This window comes from Castor canadensis, chromosome 12, assembly GCF_047511655.1.
Source record: "Castor canadensis chromosome 12, mCasCan1.hap1v2, whole genome shotgun sequence".
Lineage (NCBI taxonomy): Eukaryota > Metazoa > Chordata > Mammalia > Rodentia > Castoridae > Castor > Castor canadensis.
This window is the reverse complement of record NC_133397.1, coordinates 64,325,373-64,344,468: the sequence shown is the minus strand read 5'-3', so window position 1 is coordinate 64,344,468 and position 19,096 is coordinate 64,325,373. Positions and strand designations below refer to the sequence as shown.

At 47.0% G+C, this 19,096-nt stretch overlaps 1 protein-coding gene across 3 annotated transcripts in view; it reads right to left on the bottom strand.

Moving 5' to 3' along the window:
• The window catches only part of Tet3 (tet methylcytosine dioxygenase 3), a 110,229-nt gene extending 106,164 nt beyond the window's left edge, over positions 1 to 4,065 (bottom strand). Inside the window, exons 1-2 of one of the 3 annotated variants that reach the window (XM_074050020.1) lie at positions 3,864 to 4,065; positions 2,348 to 3,081 (exon numbers count right to left, since the gene is read on the bottom strand). In XM_074050020.1, coding sequence (XP_073906121.1) covers positions 2,348 to 2,650 — 303 coding nt within the window. In that variant the 5' untranslated portion in view covers positions 2,651 to 3,081; positions 3,864 to 4,065. Of the gene's footprint in view, positions 1 to 2,347; positions 3,524 to 3,863 lie in introns of those variants that run through there. The other 2 variants (XM_074050021.1, XM_074050018.1) reach the window with 2 other exon arrangements.
• Between the last annotated feature and the right edge of the window lie 15,031 nt (positions 4,066 to 19,096).

Here is a 19,096-nt window from a genome sequence, read left to right as displayed (position 1 = left end):
GTCAGGCACATCTCAGTTCTGCAACTATGCTAGAGACATGTCCATTAGACATGGTGTCTTCTGGAGAGCAGTTCCCAGTCATTCTGCCTTCATGGACCAATTTAAAAAAAAAAAAAAAGTGGAGCGTGCCACCAGTTACTATTTTAGCAAGTAAAAAAAAAAATTTTTTTAATAGACCTTTCTATCCACACCTCCACTTTGTAAGAGAAAGGAGAAAAAAAACCTATCCATAGAACACAGCACTGCTCTTTAAGTCAAAGAAAGTGAGCCTTAAGGAAAACAACAACCAAAAAAACTCGATGCCATTGTCCCCATGGTGTTATTTCTCCCGAAATTGGGAGCCAGCCCTGATCCACAGACCTGCATGTGGACCTTCTGCCCTAGGAGATTACAGGCCATCCAGCTGTATTTTACCTGAACCTGGAGGCTCCAGGGTGTGTAGGAGGGTGGGGGATACCAATCATGGTGAGGTCCACAGGGTGCAGACACCTCTCAGCAGAGTTGTGTGGAAGCCTCAGCCAACCCAGATCCATGGTATCTTTACCATGACCACCCAGGCAGCCTAGGCTGGCAGCTTACACGGAAGAATGACAGGTCCTGGCCTCACTCCCAGACCCTGTCACTCAGGTATCCCCATTGATTCCAAAAGAAGCACTTAACACCATCCACAAGGACCACTGGTTCCAATAGCATCTAAGTCCACAAAGCTCAGCCTCTTTACCCCTTCAGGTTTAGGTTATGGGAGGAATGGAGTAGGGAAGGACATGAATGTTAAAAAAAGAGATGAAAGAACCAAGCTTTACAAAGTATACTAGGCAGGTTCTCCTTATAGCAGAACACCAGATCCAATGCTCAGAAATAAAGACTCTACCTTATCCCAGCCCTTTCAGAAATGACCTTCAGGGCACTAGAGCAGCGTGCTAACCTGCCCTCACACTAGCAACATAAAGGAGTTGGGTACTATCTCCCAGGTTGAGGTAGGGAGCTGCAGATGTGATTCAGGTGTCTGCTTTAATCAGTTTGATAAGTAGGGCACAGTCTGTGGTCCATGGGTCACAACAAACAGCATCCAGAGCAAGTGAGCATGGGAAGGCAGAAGGGAAAGAAACATCCAGCAATACTCTCTTCCCTGCTTCCAACACATGGCTCTTTCTTCCTAGTCACAAGATCATTGTCCTCCCAGCTCGAGGCACAGCTCTGCACTCAAGGAAATTCCAAGTGCATGCTGCGAGCCCATCACAGCCACAGGTGCTCTAGCCCATAGCGCATGCAGCTCTCAGCTCAGATGAAGACCATCAAGTACAACTCCTCCATTTCCCCAAGGAGAAGACAGGCTCAGTAAGGCCTGAGTTGTCAAGGGCCTGTGGAGGAATCAGTAGCAGAGCCAGGGGAGCCCTGCAGACAGCGCAAGCCTCTGTCTCTGTCCAGCGCCAGTTCCGCTGCCTGAAGTGACCTCCGCCGCTCAACCTAATCTGCTCAACTTCGCGCGTCCGTACTCCTGCCAACTCTCCACTGTCGCGGCTGCTACCGACCTCATGCCAGCAGTCTACCACCAGAATGGGAAAGACAGCCAATTCAGAGTTACTGTCCTTCCACTTCTCACCGGGGGTTGCTCTCATCTCAACTCCTTGTTCTCACATCCACCCCAAATACAGGGCGTTCTCCTCCTTGGGGTGAGTGTCTTAAAAGGACATTATTCATTAATGAATTAGTATCTGGTGCCTGCTACCCACCAAGGTACTACTGTCCTTAGAACACAGATTTTAAGTCTTTGGCCTCAAGAAGTACTAGTACCATAGGAAACCCAAATCATGTGTTTCTCACTAGATTTCCAGACAGTTTCAAGTGGCTTGCCATCTAAGAAAAATGATGGCACCCAAGAAAAGTTTAGGGAAGGAATAGCCCACTCCATCAGGACAGCATTAAACCACCTTGTCACTCCAGAGCTTTCTTTGCCAATCCGTCAGGAACTATCACTGCCCTTGTACTCAGACATTAATGTGACCTAGAAATACAGAGTCTGGGGCTTCAAGCAAGTCAAGAAACTAGATTCTAGAAACCAAGCTAGACATCACTATCCTGCATCAAATGCAAACATTAGAGATGAGGGTGCTGGCTTAGCAACCTCTGAGACCCAGTCACTCCCACTTCCATACAAATTATCAGACCTACAAAAAAGAAGCCCACTGTGCTTGCAATGTCAGCTTCGCTGCTTATGGGCCCACTCAAAGGTGGACCAAGAGACCTAAAATGGGAGAATGGGCTTAACTGGACAAATCTTTAACAAGATTCCAGGAGTTTAACATCCTCAAGGAAGGGACAGGGAGCCTAGCAAGGGCCAGCTTACCTCCTTGAGAAGCCCCACTTTTTTCTTCAGCACCTCACACTTACGCAGCTTGCAGATCTGATGCGTGCGGCGGTTGGTACAGCTGGTGCAAGCCCCACAGTTTTCCAGGCGCCGGCAGGGCTCACAAGTCCCACACCGTTTCCGTTTCTTCCTCCCATCTCCACCCCCTCGTAGTTGGGCCTCACTCCCCGCAATGGGAAGCCCAGGCCCCTGGAAGCTCCCTACCATCGCCTGGCCCTGAGGGAAGTCATAAAGGCCTGGCAGGTCTGGCTGGACGGCCAGGGGCACCTGAAACTGGCTCATGACACTGATGCTGTCAGAGGAAGGAGCATAGGTGCAGGGCAGAACCACAGCCCAGTTTCCTCCTGCCCAAGGGTCACCAACAGGTTCTTCTCTCCTAAAACGGCCAAGAGTCTACAGGGCGAAGGCAAGGAGCTTCTGTGTCTGGGATGGGCGCCTCTTCTTAAGCCCTCTTCACCTTCTCTGAAGCAGTCTGACAGGGCTCCTTCCAGGGCCACTCTCCCACCTAATGGGGCCCCGGATCTGGGGGAGGACAGCAGCAACAGCACCTAGGGAATGGATCATCTTGGCTGGGTGAGTTCTTCACCCTCACCCACCAGAGACCCAGGCATGAGGTGAGCAAGTGGGTGTGTGGTGGGGCAGAGCAAGGCAAGGAGTCTTCTCCCAGTATTTTTTCTCCTCTTGGGTCAGGATGATAGAGAAGGCAGCGCTGCCTGAAAGAGACAGAAAGGGGAAGCGCATCACTTGGGGCTCAGGGACAACTTTCACGTGTTACCTCTTCCTGTTTCTGGAAAAAAGAGAAAATGGGGGAAGAGAGGGGCTAACGCAAATGAAGTCCTGCCCAGAACCTCAGGCAGGACGCGCCAGGGGGATGGTCTACAGCCGAACCGAGTGATGAGGGGGCCTGGACGAAGAATTTAAAGGAGGCGGTTAAAGTGGAAAAGTCTGAGAAAGTTGTCCTCTGCACCCATCCCACAGGCTTGTGAGTTTCACCAAAATTCCCTCATACCCTTCTTACCGGGGACCGCTGGGCCCTCCCCAAGGGAGCGAAGCTTTCAAAATAAAGTTTGGTGAGAGCCTCGCTCGCCAGGCTGCCCAGCGCCCCCGGCACGGAAGAGGCCTGGAGGTGGGGGCGCGCCCGCGGCCGCCCCGCCGCGCCCGCAGCCCGACAGGGGAGGGCGGCCAGCGCCGCCGATGGGGCGCCGGGAGGGGGGCGCGCTTGGGGCGCGGGCCGGGCTGCGCGCGCGCGCAGCCGCTCGGGCTCCTTTGTTCTGGGGCCTTGGCCGCACGGCTCCGGCAGCTCCGCAGCCCCCGCCCAGCCGTCCCCGCCCGGCTTCGCTACACTGTGACCCATAGCACCCCGCCTGGCCCCCTGCAACAAAGTAGCAGCACCCCCCACACGCCGGCCCCAGGCCGTCCCCTCCCTCTCAGGGCCGGGCCCTCCCACACCTCCCCTCCCCCATCCCGGAGCCGGAAAAGCACCGACTGCACCGACCTGCCCGCCGCCTCCGGGGCGGAGCGCACAAAGGGGCAAAGTTTCCCGGCCCGCGCTGCCACCACCACCGTCGCGGCCGCCGCCGCCGCCGCCGCCGGAGGCGTCCACCTCCCGGAGCGCCCGACTCAGCAGAGCTCGACGCGCCGAGCCCCCCGCCCGGGCCGAGGAGGGGACGGCGCAGGAGGAAGGAAGAGGCAGCGGCGGCCGCGGCGGCAGCAACAGCAGCAGCAATGAAGGCGGCCGCGGGACTCCCCGCCCCCCGCGCGCTGCGGCACGTGCTCGCCCGGGGACTCCCCCGCCCGGGAGGGCGCGCACGTGCGGCCCCGCAGAGCCCCGCCGGCCCCGCCGTCGCCCCAGCCGCCGGGCCCGGGGCCGCGCGAGGGGGGAGTTCCCGCGGCGAGAGTGGGGGATCTGAGCCGGCAGCCAGCAAGCGAGTGGGGGCAGGGCCTGGCTGGGCTGCCGTGTCTTTGCACCTGCAGCACCTTCCCACCCTCCCGGTCAGCTATCTCTGGACTCGGCCGTCCCCTTGGGCTGGCCGTCCCTGCGCTCCGGTGGTGCTGCAGCCGGACCTGGCAAGGTGGGGTGGGCCACGCGGGCCTCCCAACCTAGGCCCTCGGTCGAGCCGGCCTTAGTGTCCCCACTTCCTGCCACTCCCTGTGGGCCCGAGCGGTCCCGGACGGCCCCGGCGCCTCCAGGAGCCCTTAGCTCCGGGCCATACTGATCCCCTTTTCCCCGTTTGCCGCTCGCTCTTTCAGAGGCAGGACAATGGGGTACATCGCGCGTTTGCGTACCAAGTCAGCCTGGCCGGCAAGAAGAGGATGCCCCGAGGCAGAGACCGCGGGCAGGCTGTAAGGCACCCTCGCGGGGGGTCACGGCCGAGCGCCATGCCCAGGCGGACCCCAGGGCCCTGCCATCACAAGCCTCCCCCGCGCGGCGCTCGGCTCTTTCTCGTCGAAAACAAAGACTAATCCGATACCCCCGCCCTGCCTCCCAGAGGAGGGGGAATGGGCGCGTCGCGGAGGGTAACCAAGGAGGACCGCGTTCAAGAGGGGCTGGGACAGCTTCCGAGGGACCATAGCGTGGCCGAGCCCTAAAACCTGGCACAGACACTGAAAAGTCACCCTGGGCTATATTCCAGACATGGGGCAAGGCGCAAGAATACTTGCAAGTTGCTAAACTGCCCATTCTCAGCTGCTTTTTCCCTCACCTGTTGGGCAGGCCAAGTTGAAATTCCAGGTTAGATTAATTCAGCTCCACCCATCTGGCCTGACTGCCAGGCTGGTGCCCGCAGCTGCCTTCCACCTACCTGGGTTGCTGTGGAGAAGGGTGGGTCTCTAACACACGGGCAAGTCCTGGCACGGAGCGGACTAGCTTGACCAGTTTGGGCGGTGTTCACCAAGCCAGGTACCTGGCAGGCAACCCCGCCGGCTGAAGCTAACAACTCAGCCAGAACTGGAAAAAGAGCATTCGGCCGACTATTTAGAAGGAAAAAAAAAAAAAAGTAATTGATCTCAAGTAGCGCTGTGCAGAAAGCCCTAAGCAGTCAAAGCAGCCCGAGTTGTGTCTGAAACTTCCCTCATGCAGGCCTGATTTTGACAGCCTGCTCCAGTAGCCAGGTTGTCAGTCATTGGTGAGTGGTGAACATGGCTGCAATACCTACTTCCTACCATGGTCTGTGGAAGGACTGAAGACTTTCTATTCAGAAAAGTAAGACTAGAACTGAGAATACCACTAGAGTGTAATTTTCAAACACAAGAAGTTATGGACTTAATTATTTTCAGTGCAATATATTTTGATGTTTTAAATAACAAATGTATATTAAAGAAAATGTGGATATAGGTAATTTTTAAAAAAATCACCCAATACAACCATATTTAATAATCTGAATTTCTTTCTAACATGGTTGTTTTCACTGATTATGTAATTTGCCAATCTCTTCACTTAATGTAATACCATAAACATTTTCCTATTTGGCATACAGACTGGAAAGACAGTGTGACAGTGTGAAGATGGCATAAGAAAACTCACTTTCAGACCTGGTTCTACCACTTGCTAACAGTGTGACCTTGAACTAGGTCCTCACCATCTCTGAAAGAATCCAAAGTACTTAACATAGGGCTCGAAAAACGACGATTATTACTCTTTAATCCACAGGACAATCTTGTAAGGTAGGTACTATCATCAAACCCATTTTAGAGATAAGGAAACGATTTGCATGAAGTCACTCATCCAGTAAGTTATAGTCTCAGAATTTGATACCAGTGTCTTTCCTCTCATATTGTGCCTTGGTAAATGCCTCCAGCAATGTATCGTGCCAATTTACTTTTCCCCAGCAACCTCTCAAGGAGGTTACCTCTGACTTAGGTAATTAGGTGGATGCAGGTGCCATTCACTGGGACAGCATATATGAGGAATGGTGCCTCAGGACATCCTTGTGAAGGTGAGCAGGTAAGAACTGGATCAGAAACAGATTTGGGTCCTATTGTGAGCAGGGAGTGAGACCTCGCATGTGGAGGAGCCCATGGGAAGTGGACACAGATGGAAAAGATGCCAGGACAGATCCTTGGGGAACATCAGTTTATGAGGGAGGGCAACAGACAAGCAGCGGACGAGAAGATGGAGAAGAAGCCAGCAGAAAGGTAGGAGGGAACCAGGCTGACAGGAGAGCTGCCTTCCCAATCACTTCTCCCTCTGGAACCTTATGTTTTGGTAGTCTTATGACTTACTTTTTCTGTCTGGGGAAAGCTCTTCCCACCCCACCTCTCTGCTACCCTTTCTTCCTGACAAATTCCCATAAATTCTGCAGGTCTGGGCATAAATGCCAGTTCTTCTATGAACCCTCCAGTAACCCAGACAGATTTCAGAGCCCCACCCACCCTGCACTGAAGTTCAATACTCCCTTCAGGCACTCCCTCCACAGAACAGGGTATTGGAGTTGTAATTGTTTGTGTACTTCCCTTCTAGTTGCAGGCAACTCCTTGAGGGTTAGGACACTGTCCTTTCACCTTCCTAACCCTAGACCATGTTGAATGAAGAAACAGGTCAGTAACATCCGTAGGCTTCCAAGTTTCTTTCTGCCTAGTGTCTTACCTGCACAAACCCCTCCAGACTGTTCAGGTCCTACCTTCGGGTCTCTAGCCTCCCCTGCTGCAGGGTTATTCCTTATGTGCACACTGCTCAGCATGGGTGAGCACAGAGCTAGGCGAACGAGCCTCTTTCTTAGCAGCATTAGAAGAGCGGCAGGGTTTCCAAATAAGTACTTCCCAGGATCAGCAGCATCACCATCACCTGGGAACTTTCGAGAAGCCACTCTCTAGTCCCACCCTAAACTTACTGAATCAGAAACTCTCCCAGTGGGGCCCAGCAATCTTTAACAAGCCCCTCAGCTGGTGTCAATTTTAAGAAACACTGGACTAGAGAAAGTGGTGGGGAAACAAGTTAAGTACCTTGTTTAGGTCAGGGTCAGGCCCCCAAGGTGCTTAGAGCAGAGAGAACCAGATCTGTGCCTTTGTAAACTGACTGGATCAGACCCACCCCAAGCAGTTGGGGGTAGAACCTCAGGTAGGCAAGTGTGTCCCAGAGGTCAGAACCTGGCTGTACTGCTGCCCCTAGGGCTGAAACAGGAACTTCTCTGGCCAGGCAAGGAAGTCTGAAGGACTGCAAGAGTGACAGTTTCCCAAAAGTGAATAAGGACAGAGGTGGGGCTGAGCAATAAGGAGAGTTCCAATTCCATTGATGAGCTGCGTGAAGGAAAGGGACAGGCAGCAGGCAGTACAATTATATGTGCATGCGTGTGCTTCTGGAATTGATTGCAGAGCCAACACTGCTGGGTGCTTGCTGAACTTGCAAATGACTGCATGTGACTAACCTCCTCAGGAGTACTTGACCCTACTCTTTGTCTTTAGCTAATAAGTAATGTGTTCTAGTTGAAGGATGAGATTTGTGAACTGGGTCATTTTGCAGAAATATATACCTGGAATTGGTTTTAAAGACTGAAGACATTGGGGGGTATATTTAATTTTGGATGTGTTACTTCTTTGGTCATGTATTTGTTTAAAATGTAGTCAACTGCTGCATACGTGGAGCTTTCTCATTTCAAAGCACTTCCACACACATTGTTCTGTCTGCAGAGTGGCTTATACAGAAAGTGTGAAAATGTTACTTTTCTTTTCTATGACATAGTTATTATCATCATCATTTTACAGATAAAGGAACTGGGGCTCAGGGAAGTAATTTGTTCAAGGTCATTCACTTACAGAGTGGCAGAATCAGGGCTACAATCTAGGCCCCTGAATTGACCTACCAATTTCACTAGGGCTGATACAAGGCAGAAGCTAGCATTTTGCTCTTGGGGAAAGAGAGATTTGTTGGTGTCTATGGGTGTGTGAGACTGTGTAAGGTATCTAGACTATGTTCTTTTAACATCTCAGAATCTAACCAGTTTTGTGACTGCATTTTGAATTTAGGTTGGATCAAAAAGGCTGTATTTCTTGCAAGGGGGGTTGCAAAGATACCCATGATAACAGTAAAAAGGTGAAATCACCTGAAAATCTTTGAAAGATTTGAGGGGGCTGGGCAGGAGGAGAGGAGCTTTGCTTGACTAAGAGACCCAGGATGCTGAATGCCCAACAGGGATAAAGGCCTTGTTGCTTCCAAATGTTGACTGATAGGATCATTTATGTTGATTGTCAGGATCAGTTACATTGTGCAAACAATCCTCAAATCTCAGGGTTCACCTGACAAAAGCACATTTCTCAATCATGAAACACACCCACTGGTTCCCATACTCACTGAAGGTTGTGAGTAGAGATGTGTCTCTTCAGCCTGGAAGTCAGGAAACAAGGATAGGGTAAATCAAGCTCTTAAAGCTGTTAACCTGGAGGTGACACATATCACTTCTGCTCTCATCTCACGGCAAAAGCAAGTCACAGGGGGCAGGGAAGTGCAATTAGACCTATCTTGCCAAGTGCATGGAAGGAGCAGTGAATTGTTTGGTTAACAGCATTAATAACTAATACACAGAGAATGTGTGTGTGGTTGATGTGTGTGTGCCATTGAGGTTGTGTAAGTGCATTTTTCCCTCCTGGGCACACATAATTGTGATTCCCATTCTAATGGACTGTCATTCCTTGTACTAGAGCAGGGCCAGAGATTTAGACTGTGGTGAAAGAAATCTGAGTTGAGGGAAGCATGGTGGAAGAGATGAGTGGCCATGGGGCAGGCTCAGTAGAAATTAACTTGTAAACACAGAAAGGAATCCAGAAAAGGAAAGGACTCAGGGCACATGTGAAACCATGCTTATCTGCTAAAACTTTTTAGTGTAGCATTGGTAGAAGTATTTCCTGCCTTCTGCCATTCCCTCCCACTCATCCTTCCTGGCTAAACTCAGGTGACATTTCAGGAAGACTTTGATTTCTTGAGACTGGATAAGGAGCCCCACCAATCACATCAGAGTGCCTAAATCTGTTCTGTCCACTGGGATACAGGCAGAGACCATACCATAACCAGTGCTGGCTACTGTGTGGGGACTATATTGAGTAGAGTGTCAAAAAGGAAGCAGAAAGACCTGCTAGAAGACTGTTGCAGAAATCTCAGCAATAAAAAAGTGATTGTCTCCACTGGGGCTAGTGGAGGTGGGGATGGAGAGAAGTGAAGGGAAAGATTTAGGGAGTCAAGTCACAGGATGGGGGATAATTGGAGAAGGGGAGAGGAAGGTTTTTGGAAGAGCAACAGGGGGATGGTGGCACCAAGGGGCCCAAAGGAGGAGCAAGTTGATGAATGAGATCAGCTAAGCCAACTCCGACTTGAGGTGCCTTTGGGACATATGCACAGAGAGACCCAGGGAGCAGCATCTATAAGGGCCTGAGGGTCAAATATAGGAGATTAGCAGATCCCAAGATCTGCCTCTTGGTTCAACTTCAACATTGAGCTGTGTGTGGTGACACACACCTGTAATCCTGTACTAAGGAGGCTGAGACAGGAGGATCAGGAGTCTGAGACCAGCCTGGGCTACACAGTGAGACCCCATCTGAATAAGCAAACAAACAAACAAAACTTCAACAATGGATCCTACAACAAGGTCAATATTTTTAAAAGAAACTTTTTTTTTAAAATGTGTGTTTGGCAGGGGGTAGGGTGACCCAGAAAATATGTATAGTATAAAAATGGTGAAATTCCTGAACTACAAATCCCAAGAATCCATTCAGCACAGTAGAAAGGACTTTATTGAAAGATTTGAGCATCCCTAGAAAATTAGTTTAGCTTCAACTGGTTTGTCCTATGAGCTGCCATGTTGCTCCTGCCCCATTCCTCCAGGAGTCTGCTTGTCACATTTGAGACTTATATTTGAGGCTTCTTTTGAGCCCCATTTGCAAGAAATTCACATTGCAGGGACACCAGTCCTCAAAGCCCCCACAAGACCCTATTCTCCTCATTCAGATATCATGTTCCCCCTGGCCCCCATGACATCTCCCTTTCTTCTGTACCCTGAAATGCTTCCTCTGATGGCTGAGCTCTAATTTTGGCTCCTATAGGTAGTAGTTTCTTTCTTTCTTTTATTTTTTATGGTACTGGGCTTGAACTCAGGGCCTTCACCTTGAGCTTTTCCACCTATTTTTGTGAAGGGTTTTTCAAGATAGAGTCTTGCAGAACTATTTGCCCAGGCTGGCTTTGAAATGTGATCCTCCTGGTCTTTGACTCCTGAGTCTGTAGGATTATAGGCATGAGCCTCTAGCACCCAGCCTAGGTACTAGTTTCTGACTATGTGAGATAAGTCACTCCTCTCCTCCTTCCCACCTATAAAGACGGGACTAATGATACAGCCTTTGCAGATTGATCAAATGAGCTACCCTGTGGGAAAACCCTATCTCAGACCTTGGTATACAGTAGGCACTTAAACTGTCTCATCCTTCCACTCGCACATCAATTCCTTGATTCCTTTTCCCACTTCAGAGAGAAATGGTTTTCCAATAATTTTACATGTGTAACCATGACAACCAGAGTTAACATAGACAGTAATCAATGAAGACATTATGTTTTACACACTGTAATGATGTCCAGGTGCCCAGCATGAGGCTTGGTACTGAAGAGGAACCCCAATCAGCCTCCTCACTTGGGGAGAGGAATTCAACTGCTTGCCTTCCTTCAGTCGATCAACACTAGGTCGGTCCTGTCAGCTCCACTCTATCCTGTTCTGCACTTACTTGTCCCCTCTCTCAGACTCCCTGTTGTCCCCACTCCAACCTGTCCCTCCCCCAACACACGCTATGTTGTCTTCTTTCTCACAGACGTGGATTACAGTGCCTTTAATTCTGACCTCATTGGCATAGGCAGTTCTACCTAGAGTCTTGGAAGCTATGTGATGAGGTGTTTAGGCTTTTTTGCAGTCAATTAGGAATTAGTTTCAGACTTTTGCTTCTCACAGAATGGGCCAGGGACTTAGAGAGCAGTAGTATCACCAAGAGAGTGTAAAAGTGCAGTCAGTATCCAGTATTTCAGCAGGCCCCAGAGCTACTGACCAAACCGCACTTTAAGAAGACCTCAAGATGATTTGTGAGGCCCCCTAATGATGGAGAAGCTCTGTTTTAAAAGCCTTCTGGGTTAGGACTAGTTAGGGTAGAGACAAAAAGGACACAAGCATCCCTCAAGTTGCTGGGAGTGGCATTCCTGGAAACATCTGCATCAAGGGACAGAATCATACAGGGAACTCTAGCATTGTTCCTGGGGAGATACATCAAATTCTCAATATTGTGTTCTTTATGTCCAAAGCCAGGGAGGGAAGTTACCAGTCAATGTCTCCTTTTGCCATTCTAAGGGACTGTTCTAAGGTGACATGAGTAGCCTGTGACCCACATCCATGTGACGTTCAGCCATCTCAAACCACTTGAATTTTTAACCCACAGTATACATCAGCCTCTGCAAATTAATCTAATTATTATAAGTGAATCAAAAAACCTTTAAGACAGAAAATGGTGTCAAAGGCAGAAAGAGGCCACAGGGGAGCTAACAGATTGGCCAAATAGGAACATGCAGTGCACTGAGGGCATCTGAGCCTGGCATTGGTGGGCATTCAACAGAGCCTGCAGAAGCACAGACCCACGAGAAGGCTCATGGCTGCCAGGAAAAGGAGGAAGAAGGTGGGGGAAGCCTGGAAGCAACCCTGAGGTTTGGCTGAAGATCTTACTTTATATAAACACGTGCTCATCTGCTAACAGGTAATACAATGAAAGTTTAAAAAAAAAAATTTCTCGGACATAAGGAGGAGGCTGCCCCTTGGCTGCAGATCCCTCTCTGGAAGCAAGGAGGTAAATTACTTTATGTGAGATGCCAGAAGCCTGCTTCCTGTGGACACTTCTGGGATGTGGGCAGCAACATCAACACAGGGAAAACCTCAAGATTAGGGTTGTCAGATTTAAAATACAAGACATCCAGTTGAATTTGAGTTATTTGTAAAATAAATCACAAATAACTTCTTAGTATACATGTTCCCAAATACTGCATGTGAGGAATGCATTCAGGATCAGAGTTTGTCCCTGAGGCACTAGACCAGGAAAAATTTGGGCTAAATGAAAAGTCTCCACCTGTGGCTAGGAGAGCCCAGCCTACCATCCTAAGACCCACCCTATTTTTAAATTTAGAATGGAAATGGGTTGGACAATGTTTAGGGGTGGAGCAGTCTTTTGTGAAAGGCTATGATGTATTGTTTGCTTCACAAAGTGTTTTGCCCTACAAAAGTGGGAACTATCAACATATTTTTTTACATTATCCTGTGTAGGGTGAGATAGTTCAAGGAATGTATACTGTAAAAGTAACATAGTTTTGATAATTCCAAGTTCAGTTTCTGTAGATGAACTGTTTCTTATCCCAGAGCAATACAATCCTGTTTAGCCAGATAAATTGCTTCTATGTAACCAGGCATTTATTCATTGAGACCAGTGCAAGAAAATGGGCTATTTATTTACCCAAACAAGGACTATTTCTAAGTATTAAATCATATCCTTCTTTATGTCATCAAACTAAATGAAAAGATATTTACAAAATATTTACAAAACAGATGAACAGGAAAAGCATTATTCACCTAACATATAAGGAAGAAAGAAAATGAATACTCAAAGGGGAAAAAATGCCCAAGAGGAGGTAAACATTCACCAAATATGAAATACCAATGACCAACAATGATATAAAAAGTTCGATCTTAGCCAAGTGCCAGTGGCTCATGCCTGTAATTCTAGCTATTCGAGAGGCAGAGATTAGGAGGATCGTGGTTGGAAGCAAGCTTGGGCTTGCTTCCTTGAAAAAACCCATCACAAAAAAGGGCTGGTGGAGTGACTCAAGGTGTAGGTCCTGAGTTCAATCTCCAGTAATGCAAAAAAAAAAAAGCTCCAACTTCAATAATTATAGTAAGTTGACAAATCACAAAATGAAAATAGGAAGTGTTACAAATACTGGAACATCTTCTTTTTCATGATATGCTATTTTTCCATGATATGGGACTACAAACATGTATTCAGTTCTGGGAAGCAGGTTAGTGAAGCTTATCGATAGCCTTAAAAATATTTTATATTATCTGATTAAGCAATTGTACTTCTAGGAAAGTGGTGCATAAAAATCTAGGTATAAGGATCCTTATGGGAGATTTATGTATAACAACAAAGAAAGCAGTTCAATTATAAAGAAAATGAAAAATATGAAAAATATATGGAATGAGTACACATTGGAACATGATGCAGCCATTATAATTTTATTAATTTAAAAATTAAGCAAATACAGGATAATTATAAAAAAAAGAATATGCAAACAAAAAGAAAAAAATCTATGAAGAATTTGTAGTCCAGTAATAATCATTGTCATGGATCATATATTAAAACATTTCACATATGGATTTTTTGTTTTGTTTTGGCAGTACTGGGGTTTGAATTCAGGCTCTCATGCTTGCTAGGCAGGCACTCCACTAGAGCCATGTCCCCAGTCCTCATATGTTTTAATATTAAAATATTTTTGAAAAACATTGGAAAATATTTAACACATGAAGTCAAATGAAAAAACTCATTATAGTTTCAAAACTGTGAATGACATATGCACAAAGAAGAGCTGGTGGAGTGGCTCCAGCAGCAAAAGTGCCTGCCTAGCTAAGTGTGAGCCCTCAGTTCAAACCCCAGTACCACCAAAAAAAAAAAAAAAAAATCAAAAACCAAACTAAAGATTGGAACAGAATACAACAAAATATAAGCAATAGGTTTCTGGATGAATTATTTGTATCTTTTTCTAAGGTTTCTATAATAAATAGGTAGTAGTATTCCTATAATTGAGAAATAGAAAATTATTTTTGAAAAAGACAAGTAGAACATCAATGCCTTTTAAGTAGGTCCTTTAGAGAGAGGGAAGTAAATCTTGATCACTCTAACAGAGTGGCTGAAACTTTGCACAGTGAACTCACACAGTGGAGGACTTGAGGAATGCAAATGCTCAGGCCCCATGCCCAAAGATTCTGATTGAAAGGACTGGGAAGCCCCACCCCATGGTGCCCTTGGCAGCATCCTGCCATGCCTTTGGTTTGGGGGGAAACAGATGTTAATGCACATCTGGTCTGGGAATCAATGCCTGCAAGAGTGATGAGGAGCTGGAGTGGGTGCTTAGGCCCCTGTGATCTGGCACAGGAGCCCTGGAGGAGCAACTGCAACACCTGACTTCTGCTCCATAGGTGGTCCTCTCTAGCTGTGTGCTTTTAGATGACTTGATTAACCTAACATTAGTTTGTCTAATGTCTGCCTATAGAATGGGAAAATTTAATGTCTTCCATAAGAGTTGTGGTTTCAAGGAGAGAATAAATGAAGAAGGGCTACATGTAATAGAAAGCATATAAAAGTGTATTCTTGTTAGAGCCTGGAAATTCAGATGATAGCAATTATCTTTGATCAATGGAATATCCTTGGCAACATGGGAACTCATGCGAATAAGCAGTTTCTAAACTGTGTCAATCTAGAAATTTGATTTGATTTGGAGCTCCTTTATGGCAGGTGCTGTCAAATGTTAGTGCCCAGGGCAATCCTAGCCAGAGGGCTCATGGCAGTGGACAAGAGCCAACAGATCTGGGTTGGTTGAGATCATTTGGTCATTCCTGCTTTGAAAAGTGGCTGGGTTCCAGGAGCCAAAACCCTGTTCTCATGAAAATGTGCTTTTGCATTTTTAACACCCATAATTTCTACTTCCAAGTAAATATTCTTATCTAGATCATCTCCTTACCAGAATCTAAAATGTCTTGGGGATTCCTGTTTTGAGATTGCCTTTGGCTAAGCCACATTTTTTTCTGAGTATTTTCAATCAGCTAATTTATCCTCTATTCTTTGAAGAGGAGCTTAATTTTAGAAAGCAGTAAAAAAAATATCTTTCAGAACCAAACCTGCTGATTACAGTAGTATTCAAACACAGATAAGACATTTTATTTTTCAAAATAAAGGGGTCACTTGTAATGTATGTGTCTGTTTTGTCACCCATCATACTCCTGGTGCCTGGCACATAAACACTCAACCTGTCTTTGTTGAATGGTAAACAGAACTGCCTCTAGTAGTACTCACAAACTGGCTCCAAAGGGAACTCTGAAAAGATTTTTGAGCAACAGCAGCCTACTAGTAAATCCTAGTTCAATTTCTAACTACCTGATGACTAACCAAGAATTCCTCGACAAATATACTATGCCTATACCTTACACATGTGAATAAGGAGAAAATGCTGTAGTTCCTTCTGAGTTACTGGGGCTAAGTAAGGATTTAGTCTCCTAAAGCAGCCACTAATCAGAGATAACTGGACAAATCCAGGCATTTGGGGAATTGTTTTTCATGCTGACTCAATCCATTCAACATCCAAACGTGGTACTGTTAATAAGGACAATGCCTGAAACATAGCTCACCTTTTCATCCAAGGAGTTCAAGGTATTGGTACTAATCCAGACATGCAAATGAACTGAGGTGCACAGGTCCATGTGTCAATGCATGTGAAGTGTACAGAGTTAAGTAGCTCACAGCCAGGACAGAGAGCACTGGCTTGTTCTGATTCTGTTGTTAACCTTCTGTTGACCTTAGGGGAAAACACACAGACACCCTTGGTCTTTATTTCCTTATCTAAAGCACTGATCTAGCACCCTTAAAGTCCTTCATTCTAAACTGAGAAAAGACAAAGAGAGCAGGTTGCTAACAGTAGACACCCTGCTGGCAAGCACTAAAGAAAGCAAGGTCCCACCCCTGAATAGAAAGCCTTTTGGAGCGGCAGAAACCAGTTTTAGCCACAAGAGTCCCAGCTTTAAAAGACAAAAAAAGATGAAAATGAAGCCCGACTAATCTTGGCCACGGAACGGGTTCTAGCACACAGGTCATCTGAGGTCAAGTTCAGGGCATGCAGCCAGCCACTAGGCAGGAAGGAAGCTGCAGCAAGTGCCTGCCTCTTCGCCCAGCCCTCCACCTTCTGAGCAAGTCCAGCACACACCCTGCCCCATAGCTGGGTGGCCCAAGGGACCTCACAGGCACCTTTCCGATCCAACAAAGACATAGCTGCTGGGAGCTGCTGAAATAGTCAGGAAAGAGAACAGAGGTGGAGGCTTGGCCAGCCAGCTCCTTCTTTCCCAAGCATTATTTAAAACATTTGAGCATTTCTTATCCATTGTTGCCCTCACCTCCAGCTTCTCGGCCTCCCTGTCTCCCAACACACACCCAGGCTCTTCCTTATTTCTCAGGCTTCGCTTATAGTGTTCACTACAAATCACCTGCACCCCGGTTCTTGCTCTAAAAATCCTGCTATCATTAGATGCCTAGTTCAAATGTCATGTGACCTATGAAGTAGCACGTGTTCCAGTCTGCTGTGCACCACTCTTAGGGATGTGCTGGATCTCCAGTAAGGACCACAGTGTCCCTCCTCTTCACCATCACATGTATTCCCCTCTTGGTCCATGCTGCTCACCTGCTTGGAATCTGCCTCCTACTGACTGCCAAAGCATTCCTCACTTCATCCTCTAAGACAGCTCAGTGACACTGGGAAAGACTGTCCAACTCTCTACCCACCCATACCTACCAGTTCCATTTATTGAATGACTGCTCTGTGCCCAGTTTGTCTATAGTATTCATAACCCTTGAAGCCACACTACAAATAACCCTGCAAAGTTAATTTTGCTTTCAGCTTTAAGAAAACAAACTCAGAGAGGTTAAGGAAGCTGCATAAACTGTACTGCTGGCCAGTGGCCCTGCCAGGATTTGCACCCATTTTGTTGCCTAAACCCAAGCCCTCCATTTATTCCATGCTATTGATTCATTCATAAAGCAAGTATTTTAATATAGACCTTTAAGATAGTCTTTCTTGTTTTTAAAGAACTTCAGATATAGAACAACCCAACGGCTTGTTCAAGGTGATACAGAGTGTCCCAAACCTCTTTCATGTTTTCTCCCACATGCCAGTCCTGGTTGCCTGGCATCATCTGAAGAGGCTCCCCACTGCTGTGGCCTGGGAACTCCAGTTGTAAAATACCTGGAACCCACATGTGCTGCAAGCAGGGGGCACTACATTAGGCAAAAGAGAATATTGCAAAAATCTCTAAGTCACAGACACATTAGCTTAGCTGTATGTAATAGTAAATCCTAGATAGTGACTTAGAAGTTTATAGCTTTCTCATGTAAAAGAAGTTGGAGGAGGGGAGTCCATTCTACCAAATCAGAGCCAACACTTCTGTCTTCTGCAATTCTCCTTGTGAGGTACTTCATGGTCCAAAGTGGCCCTTTGGATAACTTGGGGGAGGGACATGTCTGAAAGTAGTATCAAAGAGTTCATTATCGTCTTCTATTTCTACCACTCACTTTAAGGATCTTAGTCACTTAATTTTGCCGAGAGCTACTCAGGCCCTGGAAGAGCTGGCAGCCTAAAGGGGTAAAGGTTCAGGAGACATTTTATTGTTTAATACAAAGGGGCCCTTCTCCGGCTCAGTCTTCTTCCCTTTTATTCCTTCTTTCCATTCACCAAATTTTTACTGGATTACTCACTCCTATGTGCCAGGTACTGGAGCCACAAACAGGATTAAGACACATTCTGTGCTCTAGAAAAATGATAGGTCATTTCAATGCTGTGGTCAGTGCAGATAAATACTCTCAACAGTGGCACAAATAGAGTACCTGCGCCAGCTGGGGAAGGAGTTGGCAGAGGCTTCCTGAAGATGGTGATTGTTGTGAAGGTGAGCTTAGAAGATAAACAGCATTCCAGGAGAGTGAGCATCATGATAAAACATAGTGTGAACAGCGAGAAGCACGTAACAATGAGGGCTTGGTGTAAACTGCAACAGAGGAGGATTAGGAAAGATATGTGCCTGCTCAGAGTCCCTTGTGGCCCAAAGACACTTTCTGCAGTTAACAGGTGGCCCCACAAGGTCAGGATGCTTGAGATCTGTGTGCTAGAGAAATCTGGAAAGTCACATTAAGGGGCAGAGACTGGGTGGGCGCTTGGCTCAGGAGTGATTGGGAGAGTGGACAGATCTGAGAAATCTCAGGGGAAAATTAGTAGCACCTGATGATTGCCTGGACAATGGGGAAGAGTGAAAGGAAGAAATCAGAGATATAATTCCTCATGTTGCCCCTTTGCACAGCTGCTCCTAAAGCACATGATCCCTTTCATTTTAAGAGTTTTAATTCAAGTGCCCGCTGGAGATGAAGTCCCTTTGATTCTGATCTAGTTAATCAAATTCACAAAACAGACTATAATATGCAAGCTCTAGGCCAAACCAATTGGAGTTCACAAATGTCATCTAAGTCCAGCAGTTCCCAGTGGAAGCTTTGGTTCTAAAAAATCCACCTGTACTTGCCATTCTTTGTGGAGAACCAGTAAATGTTTGGGTACTGACTCACCTTGGTTGGAGGTGGAGCCTACCTCCCACAGGGTAGATGAAGTCAGATGTCCTTCCTAGACTTCCTTGCAGCCACTTGACATGTCAAGAGCATCAACTCTAGGCTTTGTGAGTCAGATATATCTACCAGAGTCCAAAGTATTGGTCTAAGAAGAACTTCCTGTGACAGAAAGCAGTAGTTGCAGGGGAGATCAAATTCTCCTAAGAGCCACAGTGGACCCTCTCAGGGACTTGCAAGTATCAGGCCCTAAAACTGAAGCTTCATTACGATCATGGTAATTTGCTTCTGTTTATAGTAGACCATGACTAGTTCTTTAGTGTCCTATCAGTCCAGCAGCATACATAGCCAGGCACAGGAGGG